We start from the raw sequence: 14096 nt of genomic DNA, 5'->3' as shown, positions 1-14096 counted from the left end.
GGGTTGTAAGAATTCTGGGGATTCCTGCACATTCCTGAGGTTTACATCACAGAAGTGCAAGGACAATTAGTATTTTTATTCAATGTTTCAACCTGGCAAGGTATTCTGGGTAACAAAATGTTGGGGAATTCACAGAAGTTACACCTTTCTGGACTCTCCCAGGTGTCTACTCTTTAGAGATGTCTAGGTTTGATAGGTTTCTCTACATGGCTGTCGACCCCAGGACTAATTAGTACACCTACCAGTTATCATTATCGCCACAGCATGTTTTGGGCCCTTCCCTGTCGTGGCCACTTGGCCCACCCACAGAAGTGAGGTACAGTTTTTAGCGAAGGACCTTAGGGGAACGCTGGGTGTTAGTAAATGTGTGGCTGTCTGCAAATTCCAGGAGTTTCTCACAGAAATGAAAAGGAAAATGTGTTTTTAGGCAAAGTTGGAGCTTTGCACTGGATTCTGGGTAAACCACAAAAAAAAAAAAAAAACCCTGGTGAGAGCCATGCAAGTCACCCCACCCTGGACTACCACTGGGTGTCTAGTTTTCGAAAGTGTGCTGGTTTTCCTAGGTGCCGGCTGAGCTGAGGCCCAAAATCCACAGGTACCGACATTACAAAAAACACAGTTTTTAAATGGAAAAATAAGATGTGTCGGTGTTGATGTTGGCCCCCTTTCATGTAGCAGACACTTGGCCTACCCACACAGATGAGGCACCGTTTTTCTTGGGAGACTTGTGGGAATTCTAGATGGTAAGGAAATGTGTTAGTCCCTGCAGATTTCAAGAGTTTTCCTCCCATAAATGCAAAAAGTGTATTTTTTAGTTTGAGATTTGCAAGGGTTTGTGAGTTCAAAAACCTGATGAGACACATAGGTCACCCCTCCCTGGACTCCCAAAGGTGTCTAGTTTTCAAAGATGTGCTGGTTTCATAGGTTTCACTAGGTGCCTGCAGAGCTAGGACCCAAAACCCACAGCTAGCCACCCTGTTTTATATAAAAAAAAAAAAACAAAAAAACATGTATTCTGCAGGGTGAGATATGGTGTCTCCTAGGTCACGTTTTTGTGTGCAAGGCCCAGCCACACAAGTGAGGCACTATTTTTTATCAGAAGCCATGGGAATTCAGAATAGTAGAACACTTGTTATTAACAATTGAATATCTCTATGTTTGTGCCTTTCAAATGTAAGCAAGCGTGTACCAAAGACATTTTACGAAAAGCCCTCTGAAACACATGCAGCATGGGTTCCAATAAGTTCAGAGATGTAGAAACAACCAGTACTCCTAAACTCAGTATCTGGTGTACGTTTCAGAAATACAGAGTTTTTCTTCACGCCCTTTTTCCATTCTCCATAATTTGCCATATGAACTGCTGTATAGTGATACACAATGAAAAACCATTGTACGGTGCAGCTTGGTTGCCTGCTCTGGGTACCTTGGGTTCTTGGAGAACCTACAAACCCTATATATCACCGCAACCAGAAGGGTCCAGTGGACGTAACGGTATACTACTTTCAAACTTCTACCACAGTAACAAGAAGTTACAGATAAAAACAGTCACAAATAGCTGTGTTTTTTCAACTCAATTTCATTTTAAAAAAAAAAGAAAATTAAAATGTTACTTTCTATGGGAAGACATTGAAGGATATTCACAAATGAATTCTAGCGGTCTAGTTTTCAGAAATGTATAGCTTTCCAGGAGGGTCCACCATGGGTTTCAAACTTGTTTTCACCACTAACTGGAAGGATGTTGAAAGCACACAAAAAATAGGAAAAATTGGCCATCTCCTACTAAAATGACAAAACTATGGTTAAAATGGTTTTCTAAATCAATCTTTTGTTGATGCCATTTGCAGGAAAAAAAGAAAACACAGCCAGTTTCTTCTGCAGCACGTTTTTCCCAGTTTACCCCCAAAAAAATCCTAAATGTTTTATATAATTTCTCAGAGAAATCCACAAACTCTGGGTACCATCAGAATACCCAGGATGTTGGGTGTAGGAAATGGCCCTTTCTTCAGGGTCATCCCCAGACTTTTTGCCTTCTTCCTCCTCCTTTTCTGAACTTGTTTTTGCTGGCTTTAGGACTCTCTGACCAGTGCTAAAGTGCATGTGCCTAGTGTCTAAACATGGTACCACTGGCTTCTCCATGATTGGTATATTTGATTAACTGGTACGTACTTAGTAAAGTGCACTATGTGTGCCCAGTGCATGTGATTCAAATGTAACCAGTGGGCCTGCAGCACTGACTGTGCCACCCAGTACTGTGGCATTTCCAACATGTCTCAGGTCTGCCACTGCCGAGTCTGGTGAATAGTTTAAACTGCCATTTTGATCTGGAACGTGAACCCACTTGCCAGGGCCAAACCTTCACTTTTATTACATGTAAGTCACCCCTAAGGTAGGCCCTAGTTATCCCCAAGGGCACGGTGCAGTGTATTAAAAAGTTGGACATGTACTTTTAAGTTAATCATGTCCAGATAGTGAAAAACTCTAATAAGTTTTTTACTACTGCAAAGACTGTCTTTCGCACAGAGCTAGCATTGGGGTTGCCTTAACACATCTTTTAATTGTAATTTCCAACTGGGAAATATGGAGTTTGGTGTCTCTGGACCCAATTTAAAAATACATCTTTTGGTGAAGTTCATTTTTAAATTGCAGGTCTGAAAATGCCACTTTTAGAAAGCTGTCATTTTCTTACTATAACCATTCTGTGCCTCAGCCTGTCTTTGAATACATATCTGGGTTTAGGTGACACCTACATTTGTGCATTCTCTCCAGACAGCCACAAACAGGAAGGGTTAGGTGTGAGAGGAGATAATCTGCATATTGATAGTTGTCCTTGGCAGAGAAATGGAGTTCACACTTACATCTGAATAGGCTGTGTCCTGCCTTCACACAAAGGACTGATAACCCCTTACTGGTAATCTGGAGACAGGGCTGGGTTGAAAGGGAACCTTGTGCACTTCAGGGAATTCTTCTGAAATTACCCCTACATCAAAGGCCTTTTCGGGTATAATTACTGTACCTCTAACACCATATACTCAGAACACATCTGGACTGAGCATATTCTACCAGGAAGAAGGACCGCTGTGTTGTCGGGAGGGACTGCCACTTTGCTGTTTGCGCTGCTGTGTTGGCCTGCTACTTCTTGCCTGGGAGTGAGAGGACTGGATCAAACCCTCTACATCCTGCAATCTAAACTTTTACCAAGAGCCTGACTGAGTTTACCTCCTGTTTCTGAAGTTACAGGGCTATCAAAGACTTCACCTCCATCTTGCTACCAGAACCTGGGCTCCTCTGCTGCGAGTCCTGCTCTGCCAAGTGGTACCAAAGTTAGTCATGAGCCCTTGGAACAGATGCAACCAGCTGCGAAAATGCCACTTTGTTGCTGCCAGCACCGAAGCTGCGGACACAGCTTGTTGACCATGCAATGTAATGACCCGACTTAAAAGACAGCCCCAGCTTGGCCGACACAGCACCAAAGCGTACAGAGTGCAAACCACGGCCAACTAGAGACCCGATTTCTAACACTGGGGAAACAAAAAAAGACACAAAATTGACATGGATACCGTATTTAGAAAAAAAAATGTAGAGGCCTAAACATGAACTGTCCTAACAGGCAAAAAAAATGGCATAGCTACAGGGGTGGGGAAGGAGTAGGGGACAGGCACCTGCAACCACACACACAAATTAAGTACTGGAGCTGTAAAGTGCCCAACCTCCTGTGCTAGGGGAAATTCAAAAGGTAAAGAATTTAAAGGTAGATGTACCCAACAGACATGTTCCCCAAGCCTGGATGGATTTTGCCCAATTTTATGTGATGTCTATCCTCTACAAAGTCTTTGGCTTGAGCCTCTTACTCAGTAGAGCCCTAAGAAGTGCCTTTCAATGCCATTTTCAAAGAAAGATAAATAAAGGATAGGTCTGTGGAGTACAATGTGAGTTGCAGGTTCACCCAGTTTTTGACCAAACCTAGGTTCTCCGTTGCCATTACGAATATAATACCATGATCTTTCCATTTCTTATTGTTAATTTTGAAAATTCTACTCTACGTGGGTGAAATGTTCAAATAGCTGAACAGCCCACTGATGAAACAAACATTGGCAAAACCAATAGGTCTCGTCTATATAAGAGCTATTGGCTTTGCCAATGTGTTTTAGCCATGTTCTACATCAGAGTAGTTACTGTTTAGCAAAGCTAAATGTTAGTCGCATGGAGTGTAATACCATGATCTTTCCATTTCTTATTGTTAATTTTGAAAATTCTACTCTACGTGGGTGAAATGTTCAAATAGCTGAACAGCCCACTGATGAAACAAACATTGGCAAAACCAATAGGTCTCGTCTATATAAGAGCTATTGGCTTTGCCAATGTGTTTTAGCCATGTTCTACATCAGAGTAGTTACTGTTTAGCAAAGCTAAATGTTAGTCGCATGGAGTGTGGTGCAGAATGTCAGAGTGGAGTGGCGAAGAGTGAAGTGTTGTAGAGTGGAGTAGCATACAGTGTCATGTATTAGAGAGGCATAGAGTGGCGTACAGTGGAGTAAAATAGAGTGGACTGGTGTAGAGTGCACATGTGTACAGTGTTGCAGAGTATAGTGGTGTAGAGTGCAGTATACAAAGTCAGATTACTGTCATGAAGTTAGATAACATCTTTGCCATGCCGGCCAATGTCACTCCATTAAATCCTTACTAAGGCAAAGATTGAAATGTGTGCTTGTCTTTCTGCTCTGGATCCTAATTTATTTTCTTCAAAATTTGCTGCTGTAATGCGGTTTTGATGAACTCAAACTTTATCAATTAAATCCAACCAAATGTTTGTCAAAGGTAAGATAATGACACCATCTTGATTTAAGACAGGGCTGGCTGAACTCTTATAATCCTATGTATTTTAGTGAAAGTCATTGGCAAAATCACCTTGCCTGCAGCACATATGGAGGAATTGGTGAAATCTTCTTGGGAATTGGCCCCCAGCTGTCACAAGCGTGAGCAGAGTGCTGTATCTTCAATCATGATTCATCTGTAGAGTATCAGTTCCTAAGCTGATGAAAGCTCTTGGCACCCAGACTTTGACTCTCTTCACCAGTGACAACTTCTCTCTGATGGCACTGGTAACATCAGTTACCGGTCCTAGCATAACTATGAGATACACTGGAACAACGTGAATCGGTTTTCTTCAACCCAGAAATTTCCAGTGCTCTAAGCAGCTGGAATGTCCAAGACAATATCCAGACCAAAGCGAGGAATTCCTTAGCAACTGGTCCATGAATTACCAATTACCTTGGCAGTTCATTTTTTAGTGGACATTTAAGGCAAAACTGGTAATGGGCTGGATTTTCTCTGCCACAGACGTTACCACCCCCAGAATATTAGTAATTCTGGAGGTGGGTAAATAATGACCCATTTTGCCAGACACTCATAATGGGAAAAAAACAGAAACTGTGTTACCAGTTCCTGATGGAAGGAGAGTGATGTGATATGGTGCACACAACAAGTGCAGATATACAAATTCTCATAAAGCAGAGGTAGTGCCTAAACTGTGCTGGTGCCTGCAGGTGGTTTGCACCGGCACTCATTTTTTTGTGACTTATTTTTGATAATCAGACATTGACCCAGAGTAAGAGACAAAAAAATGGCAAACAATGTGATTAGAAAGCTAGAAAAGCATGGGCAATGGAAGAAAGCAGGCTGAAAAAGGAACCCGCAAGCATGAGATAAAGGGACAGGAAGTGTAGGATAGCGGAAGAAAAAGAGATGAGGTGGAATCATGTCTTAGTGCCTGGCATTCAGAAGCTCCAGCAGTGGGCTCCTAAGAAAAACTTAAGCCCTCTGTGTTTTTTTCCAGTCTTTTTCTTTTACAAATGAAGTAATAGGAACCAGAATTTTTGATAATTCTCAGGGAGGTGATGTCAGTGTGCAAGTGTGCTGTTTTTTTGCCTATTCCAGACAGTGAGTCATATGGAGGCCCATACAACAGAGAGAGGGAGGAAGGCATGGGTTCAAGGGAGGACAAGGAAAACTGCAGAGAGGAAGAACAGGAGAGGGAATGATAAAAAATGAAATGGTAACAATTACAAAAGACAATGATCAGGCAAAAAAGATGGCCAAAGAAAAATAGTACGTGAAAGGAAAAAGTCAGAGAGGGAACAAGGATCTTGCTGGAAGATGAGATTGATACAGACAGAAAAAGAGGGATGCATTATGTTGAAACACACTGAGATTAATAGAATTGCACTTGAATTAGAAGAACCAGAGGCCGGACTAATAAGAGGCGGGTAATTGACAGCCCTCCAAATAAGCAAAGAAGGGGGGTCTGAGAAACTTCTGAGGTTAGCCGGCGGATGCAGTTCAGCTCCAAATTTGGGAATTTTCATTGATTAACCACCAGAGGCCTCAAAACAAGGAACGCACAAAAAAAATATTCTGAGCGGCAAACAGTTCCAGTGCCAGGCAATAAATAACATGAAAGGAGGAGTGTGTGGCTGGAGGATCGTCGCCTACCTAATGGGAGCGAGTGGAGGAGGGGCGTTGAGGGCCTGGTCAGAACATGAGCCTGTGGTTCCACCTGATGGAATACAACACACCCTGAGCTCTACAGCATATTACTTCGTCAAGCTGTCAGTACAGCGGACGTGAAACAAACAGTAACACACAAATATGACCACCTCTCGGCAGAGAACTAAAGGGACATCATATCATACTCCTATAATTAACCCACAGTGATCTCACAGTTACAATGAATTGTACGGTGTTACATTCCAGCCTAAAATTTATGGACGTTGATTTACCAAAATGAGTCGGGTGGCAGAAGTGACCAAAAACGTCATCACATGCCATGCTTTGAGAATTGCCGGGCCAGCTGTCCAATTACAAAGCGTATGAAAATTTAACAAAGCAAGCCTAGCCTGTGCCTGTATAATTGAGCTAATACAGCTGCACCAATAGGGGATGCCAAATACTACATTTCCTATCCCCAGTGCTGTTGTAATCCACAGAAGGTGTGGAAAAATGTTTAGTCCTGAACACCACTGAAGTTTGACTAGCCTCCCTCACCGCACCCATTATAAACTCCATTCATGCACACCTGCTTCCAGATGTGCACTTACTGCTGTGTGGGATCAATTGCTGCCTCTGGATGTATCGAGGAGAGTCCCTTGACAACAAGCAACATGGGGTCGTTAAGTTGAAAAGATCCTCCCACTTTGAAGTACAAGAAAGGAAAGTAAACAGGTCACCCCGGGAAACAGCGTCTGACATTTGACCTCGGCCTTTGAATGCACAGCAAATGTGAAAAGAGAAGTACAAGATTCACAGGCCTATTTACAGAAACGGAGCGAGTGAAAACACAAGCAATTGTGTGAAGTGCTCTTAAACATAGAAAAAAAGCAGTTCCTAAAACAGTTCCTAAAGTAGGCACACTGGATGGACAGTAGTAATTTGTCCATGCTCTTGGCGAGGGCTAAACACAAGAAGAGACATGGCGCATGCAAGCCATGGACAAATGAGGAGAAAGAATATGAGAGACGATGGAGCCAGCAAATAGGAAACCTATGGGCGGGCTGAAGCCCGCATATTAAATACAACAGTCTCTTCCGGACATCACATGCAGGTGTAGTCAAGACCTAAAAACAAGTATGTGCAAAAAGTGCTTTCACTCCATGACATTTCTTGGTGCTTTACAACAGATGTTTAGAGTCGCCCAGCTCAATGGTATTTATTTTAAAAACCCTGGGCACAGGAAAGGTTGGGTGTTCCCGTTCAGAATTCAAACCTACAACCACGGCATCATGCGCAGTTCCAAGCAGTGGCTCCATAAGACCACTGGGCCATCAGATGCATCCTATTTGGTCACTACCAATGTAAAATGAGCAATAGTATTCTATGGCTTCGTACACAAGAACAAAATCTGCACCAATTAAATAGCTGCCAAGGACCATCCACAGAGGCGATCTAAACCTGACTGCAGTAAAAGAGTTATCATAAATAGCTGATGAAAAAAAAAACTTTTTAAAAACTTGGCATTTTAGAAAAAGCAAAAAAAAAAAAAAAAAAAAAAAACACAATGTGCATGTTTACCAGGGGAAATAAAAGTAAGTTCTGTCAATATGCAGGATAAAACTTTATGTGGGAAAGACAAAGCGAGTACTACAACAAGGTTACCTGTAAAAAAGAAAAAACAAGAACCCACACAAAACAAACCTCCGATCAAGGTTGATCAATTATATGGGAGTATTTTTCGTTCAGCTAACCCTGAGACCGAGGACACCTTAGCAAGGTAAACTTTCACCAACAGATTGAAAAAACGTATCTAGAATTAAAAAAAAATGAAGGGAAACAGACAATAGACTGAGCAGCTCTTTTTGCATAGCTGATCCCAGGATAGGGTATATTCTTACAGAATATCTTTTGCTGAGTGACCTTGGTTAAAAATGTATATGCCTTATGTGCCTAAAAACCCAGAAAATACTATTTCCAAATGTTAACACACAACTGTAACTGCAGATGATCACATGTTGAAATGTACTCAAGGATGATGGAGACGTGTTGCAGGGTGGTCAAATAATGAGGTAATCTGCATATCGATTAAACTTCCCCCAAAAACATGGAATTAATTCTACAAATCAATAAAGATACATCCTAAACAATGAGATAACTATTGCATGAAACAGGAGCTACAACACAGCCACTCACCACTGTTTCACTAAACTACACATAATCTTGAATTTACTACTTTCTGTTCTCAAACCGGACAATGGCCCGTGTGCTGGAGTTCCCTTAATATATGGACCATGTTCAATGGACACTTCACAAGAGAAGCCTTACTACAGAGAAGTGGTCTTTTTTATACACCATGAAGCACGCTGGAGAGGTCAACAAATGTATAATGATGTTTAAAAGTGCATCTAGTTAGGGAGCAACTAACCTCATGCTATACTACATTGTGCACCACTGAATCTTATCTGGATGAGGGAAGAGATTAGAACTGACCTCACAGTTTAATTCAAACAGGAGAATTTTAAAATAAATGCTGTCCCAGGGAAGAGCTATCAGATGGTAAACAAACATAAGGGTTCCAAAGTTTAACTATTTTGATTAGTGGAATCAGTTTACCCAGTTTCCATATGTCAGGTATCGAATGAATCTAAAAAATAATTTTAGTGAGAAGAGACACTGACGTCTACCATCAAGGCTCAGGTTTTATGCCAGCGGTTCATTCTTCAAAGTGAAGCGCATTGGATTATGTATGTCACTATATACTGCTCTAATAGGTAACTAAAGGCTGGCGTTCATTGTCATTTTAGAGACTCAGAGCCTATTTTGCCACCGTATAAGGTGGTTATATAATAGGTATGTTTTATTCAAGACCAAATTCGTTCCATGTAGCTAAAGTCTCTTGAGTCTCCCTTTGTTCCAAGTTTCTAGAACTATTAAAAATAATGACTAATTGTTTTGCTGTTTTTAAATCTATAACTACATTATGTAAGGCGTATCTGCTTTACTATGCTTGACTCAGATTATTAAATTGAATGCCCCAGTACTTCATTCACCTTCTTATTCTGTCTCATCTTCAGAATTTCTCCATTGCTTCGAGCCAATCGTATGGGTAGGTGCCCCTTTAGTCAAATTATCACATTTATTATCTCACTTTTTGATGTAATTAGAATTTTGTTTCATAAAACCTCTGATTACAGTGTATCATTATACATGCCAGCTACAGAGCGCTTGGAGTGCCCCAATGATCACTGCCAATTAGGCCCATGTAGTTTCTAATAGCATTTTGTGACTATGAAGAAATAAACCAGATTTAAATACATTATTGAAAGAAATGTATAATCACCAAAAATAGTTTGGGCTGGTGATCTCTTTTAGTGTGCTGGCTAACCGTGAGCCAATGTGCCATTAATGTATCTATGCAGGACTTTAAATGGGCTTGTACTGTCCGGTACGGAGTACCGTCACTTTTTTATTTTGAGGGGGAGAGTACCTGCACTTCTCAAGGAAACCGTAATGCTTTTAATTGGAGAGTACAAGCACTTCTCAGAAATAAGAAGGTATTCTGACACACAGTGCCTGCACTTCTATTTTTCCATTTGTTCAACTAATTCCATCAATTATCACCAGAGGCATCGATTTCTTAATTTATACAAAAGCACCAGGAATGCTCACTCAAATGTCTTGCAATTTTAGGATTATAAATTGGGGCAAAATCCCTAGTCTTGATATGAACAAAAACTCCTACGATAGAAGATGCTCATTTCAACATTAAATATATCCCCCCCATTTACCTTGAAATAGCAGTTTACAGTTATAGCTTGATAACTAAGATCAGACAACTGTTGTAAATGATTCAAACAAATTACACAAGGTGTGCAAAAGCGAAAAAGCACAGTAATTCAGGATAAGATTATTTAGTAGCTACAGCAAGAAATAGTTTCCCAACCCATCCATTCACGTGCCATTGAAGGACCTTTCCTGTTTTAGAAATAAATTCTTCATAAGAAAATAGTTTGAGGTTTTCTAACATAAAAGTGTACTGAATTGCAATTCTAGTTTAAGCTCTTGCACATCTGCAGACACCACAGCAACTCTAAGATATTACAAATGAGTCAGTAGCAAAGCTGCAGGAAACTAGACTATGAAATGTTTCCAAGATCCAGGTGAAGTGCCTGGATTATTTGCTGCCACTTTTCATGTTGTGACTCATCTCCGTAATACTCTCAGATGCAATGCTCTTACTAATATGTAATAAAATATTAGAAACCCTTCATCAATTGAAGTAGGGACATATTCTCCTTCTATTCAGTACCTGATCTATGTCTGAAGGAAACTTGCATTACAACTGAACATTCTGTACTTGTGCATAGGACAGAAGCTTAGACTGGTGTATGCCAGCTGTTCTTCGTAGGGAAACGAATTATAATGTTGCATCTATTGTTGCTCCTCTTTTTGGAAAACGTCTGCACTTCTTATGCTACACCTGAGGGGACTAGGAAAAGGGGTTTATGCATTTTGGAAAGCTGCAGTCTCTTTCCTATGGTTATCTGAATAAACTAAAGGCTACATGCTCATAAATTGCAGGAATTATGCACATCAAACTGGTCATTTGCAGAGCCAGTTCCATGCATTAAATACAGTTCAATTAATACACTTCAACACATCCCTCGCCTCCCTAACATGAAACAGAATCAGAATGAAAATATACCAACCTCAATGACACACACTTGGGGTTGAACGCCATCGTCATCTACTGGGATCAATGCTTGCCTCATGACCCACTCCTGGACAGCATCAGTAATATGAGGCACAACTTCAAAAGTAAAAAAGGGATTGATTTGCAGAAAAAGAAAAGTTCATACACATAAATTACAAAAGGCACATTCTCAGGATTGACCTGAAGTGGCCAGATCAGAATTCTTTGATTGGATTCCATACAGGAAAAGCATGTTGAACTTGTAGAACACACATGTATTTATAACATCTGATGTTTCTAACAGCAACATTTAAGCATAGCGGAAATGATTAATATTACTGAAGTCAAATAAAATTTTCTTACACTGAGGCTATAGTTCTATAAATATTGTATTCCAAGTATATTGATATAAATATAGGAACCTATTAAGGACATGATTTGTATTATTTACAGAAAGATCGCAATGGGACCAAGTTTGTTTGTTGATGTCCCATCTGCCATCCTTAGTTTTGCAGCATCATTTCTGGGTATCCGGGGAAGGCGTCCCTAATAGCAAACCTGCTGTGTGCTCCACAAATAGTCAGCACAAGTGGCACTGAACAAACCTCCCAATTTAAAGTGGACTGCCCAACACAATGTCTGCTAAGGTTGCTTCTGTGCAATGCCAACTAGGATATCCATGGTGGTGTGGTATACAAATATGAAAATTGTCCCCAATTGATAGAAAAACAATTCCTGGCTCAGGAACGTTTGAATGCTGTGTCCTGTAAATGTACCTTTAACATGGTGAGATTGACCGAGGCCCCACATCAATCCTAGGGTGGTGAGGAAAAAAGGGGAATGAATGGGGGGGGGGGGGCTCAAATTAAATGGGGGAACAATGGGAGAAGTCACAAGAAGATCATTTGGGGCCTATCAAGAGAGGTTGGAGTGAATCACGGGATGGGCAACCTAACACTTGGGAGTCTACTGACAACAAGCTTAACTTTAAATGAGGCAAGACAATAGTTGTTGTGTAATTTAGGTTCATCTGCAGCATTGGTTGCATTCATGGACAAGGTTAAAAAGTGTAGAGTGTTTCTGAAATCCACTGTACACCAAAAATGCAGGCACACAAGTCTTCAAACAGCTGCACTGTATGTCTCAGGTCCCAAAATGTACACTGTACTCAATTCATTACTGTGCTAGGGTTGTATCGAAACAGAGACATCTATACAGAGATGCCAACACAATTAAAGTGGGCGGCACCTGTGACAGCCCCCCCCCCCCCCACCACCACAATGACCTACATTAAACCAGGAAAGCTAATCCCAATCACACCAAATCAGATTGTTTAGGACATGGAGGACAAGGATGCAGGCTAGAAGCAGGCTGTTAGTGAAGTCCTACAATTCCCAAATAATAAGATTCCTAAAAGGGTAAATGGTTCTCTCTGTGGAATCTGTAGTCGTTTGGCTTGGAGAAAAACATATAGCACATGTGTTACAAACCAAAACAGCAATAGTTATATAATAATTTAAAACAATAATAAACTAAGGTAAGATAAACAGAAGAATGTGGTAAGTTCCAATGCCACATAATTAAGCAAACTTGCTGAAGAGATCAAACATTACAGCAAAAAAAAAAAAAAGGCAATAAGAAAATAAAGGCACAGACAGCCATTTTCCTAACATTGCTGCGCATGAGAAGAACACAACTGAGGTTGAATATTTAAATTGACAAACCGTTGACAGTTTTTCATCTTTTCAATAATCAGTGGTTTTGCACTCAATTATACAGACATAATCTTGAAGAAGTATTCTTCAGTTAATAGTTATTCTGCTGTGCCTGTGACTTTATCACTTATCTTTTCAATTCCCTACCTGAGCAAAGATAGATAGCAACATTTCACTATCCATGATTTATTGTGGGTTGGCCAAAATTATTTTTATAGTTCTTGATAAAGGTCTTCAGTTTGTGTTTATTATTATTTACTTTCCTATTGTGTTCATTATACAAATTTACAGTGTGCTGCACAGCCATCCATGTAATGAATTGCATAAGACAAAGAAGTTCAGTGCATTTCAGAGCTAATTTCCTCCTTCTTCCGGACACTACAACTGCAATACATCTTTTTGCCTGCAGTGGATAAGAATTAATAAAGCTTATTTCCAAATCACCACTATACTCAATGTTCGTTTTTCATTTTACACTACAAATCTTCTGCTTTTGATATGTTGCCCCATAAATCTTTATTGAAAGATTTGACCTAATAATAATTTTTCATCTCTCATTCTTCCCACTGTTCTCAGCTTCTTCTACCACTCTCCCATCACCAGCCTGGTCATATCACTCTCAAGATCTATTCTACAGGATTTTAATCGGAGAAAGGTTTTGGGAAATTCTTTGAAGGCTTTCCACAACTTTACAAGCACTGCAATGTGCTGGAAAATAAACTTCCTCTAAGTTTACAGAGGAAGAACTCCACACACCCTAAAACTCACTCAAGTCCCACTCTTACTTGGATGAGTGCACTGAACCGTACCCATAGCTTTAGGAAATGCAATGTTGGGCCTACCAGTGACATCCTTGCTAAACACTGCTCCATTGAGTCATCTCAATTATAGTACCTTGAACAGTTTTTCCGAGATAGTCTCCTTTTCTTTCCTTATTGATCACATACTGGTAAATTTTTCCAGTAGTGAGGTTATTGTCTTTGGTCAGGCGGATGTCCAGGAATCTTTCATAGTTGCCCAAATCCAGGTCAACTTCTCCTCCGTCATCAAGCACAAATACCTCACCTACAAACAATGACCACAAGAAAAAAGAAAAAAAGAAAATCAATATGCGAACCCCCTAAAAAGATTTCAGTCTAACAAGCAAAATAATATTTTATAACTATATTCAAATTTTTCTAAAATCAACACTTTTAGCAGAT

General features: G+C 40.3%; 1 protein-coding gene across 3 annotated transcripts in view; it reads right to left on the bottom strand.

The window, feature by feature from the left end:
* Window positions 1-14096, bottom strand: part of CTPS1 (CTP synthase 1) — a 122792-nt gene that overhangs the window by 94337 nt on the left and 14359 nt on the right. For all 3 annotated transcript variants that reach the window (XM_069224883.1, XM_069224885.1, XM_069224884.1), the window contains exons 3-4: window positions 13789-13959; window positions 11196-11296 (exon numbers count right to left, since the gene is read on the bottom strand). In XM_069224883.1, the coding sequence (XP_069080984.1) occupies window positions 11196-11296; window positions 13789-13959 (272 nt within the window). The remainder of the gene's footprint in view (window positions 1-11195; window positions 11297-13788; window positions 13960-14096) is intronic.

The sequence above is a fragment of the Pleurodeles waltl genome, chromosome 3_1 (assembly GCF_031143425.1).
Source record: "Pleurodeles waltl isolate 20211129_DDA chromosome 3_1, aPleWal1.hap1.20221129, whole genome shotgun sequence".
Taxonomy (NCBI): Eukaryota; Metazoa; Chordata; class Amphibia; order Caudata; family Salamandridae; genus Pleurodeles; species Pleurodeles waltl.
The sequence above is the reverse complement of the archived record's forward strand: the minus strand, read 5'-3'. Positions and strand labels throughout refer to the sequence as shown.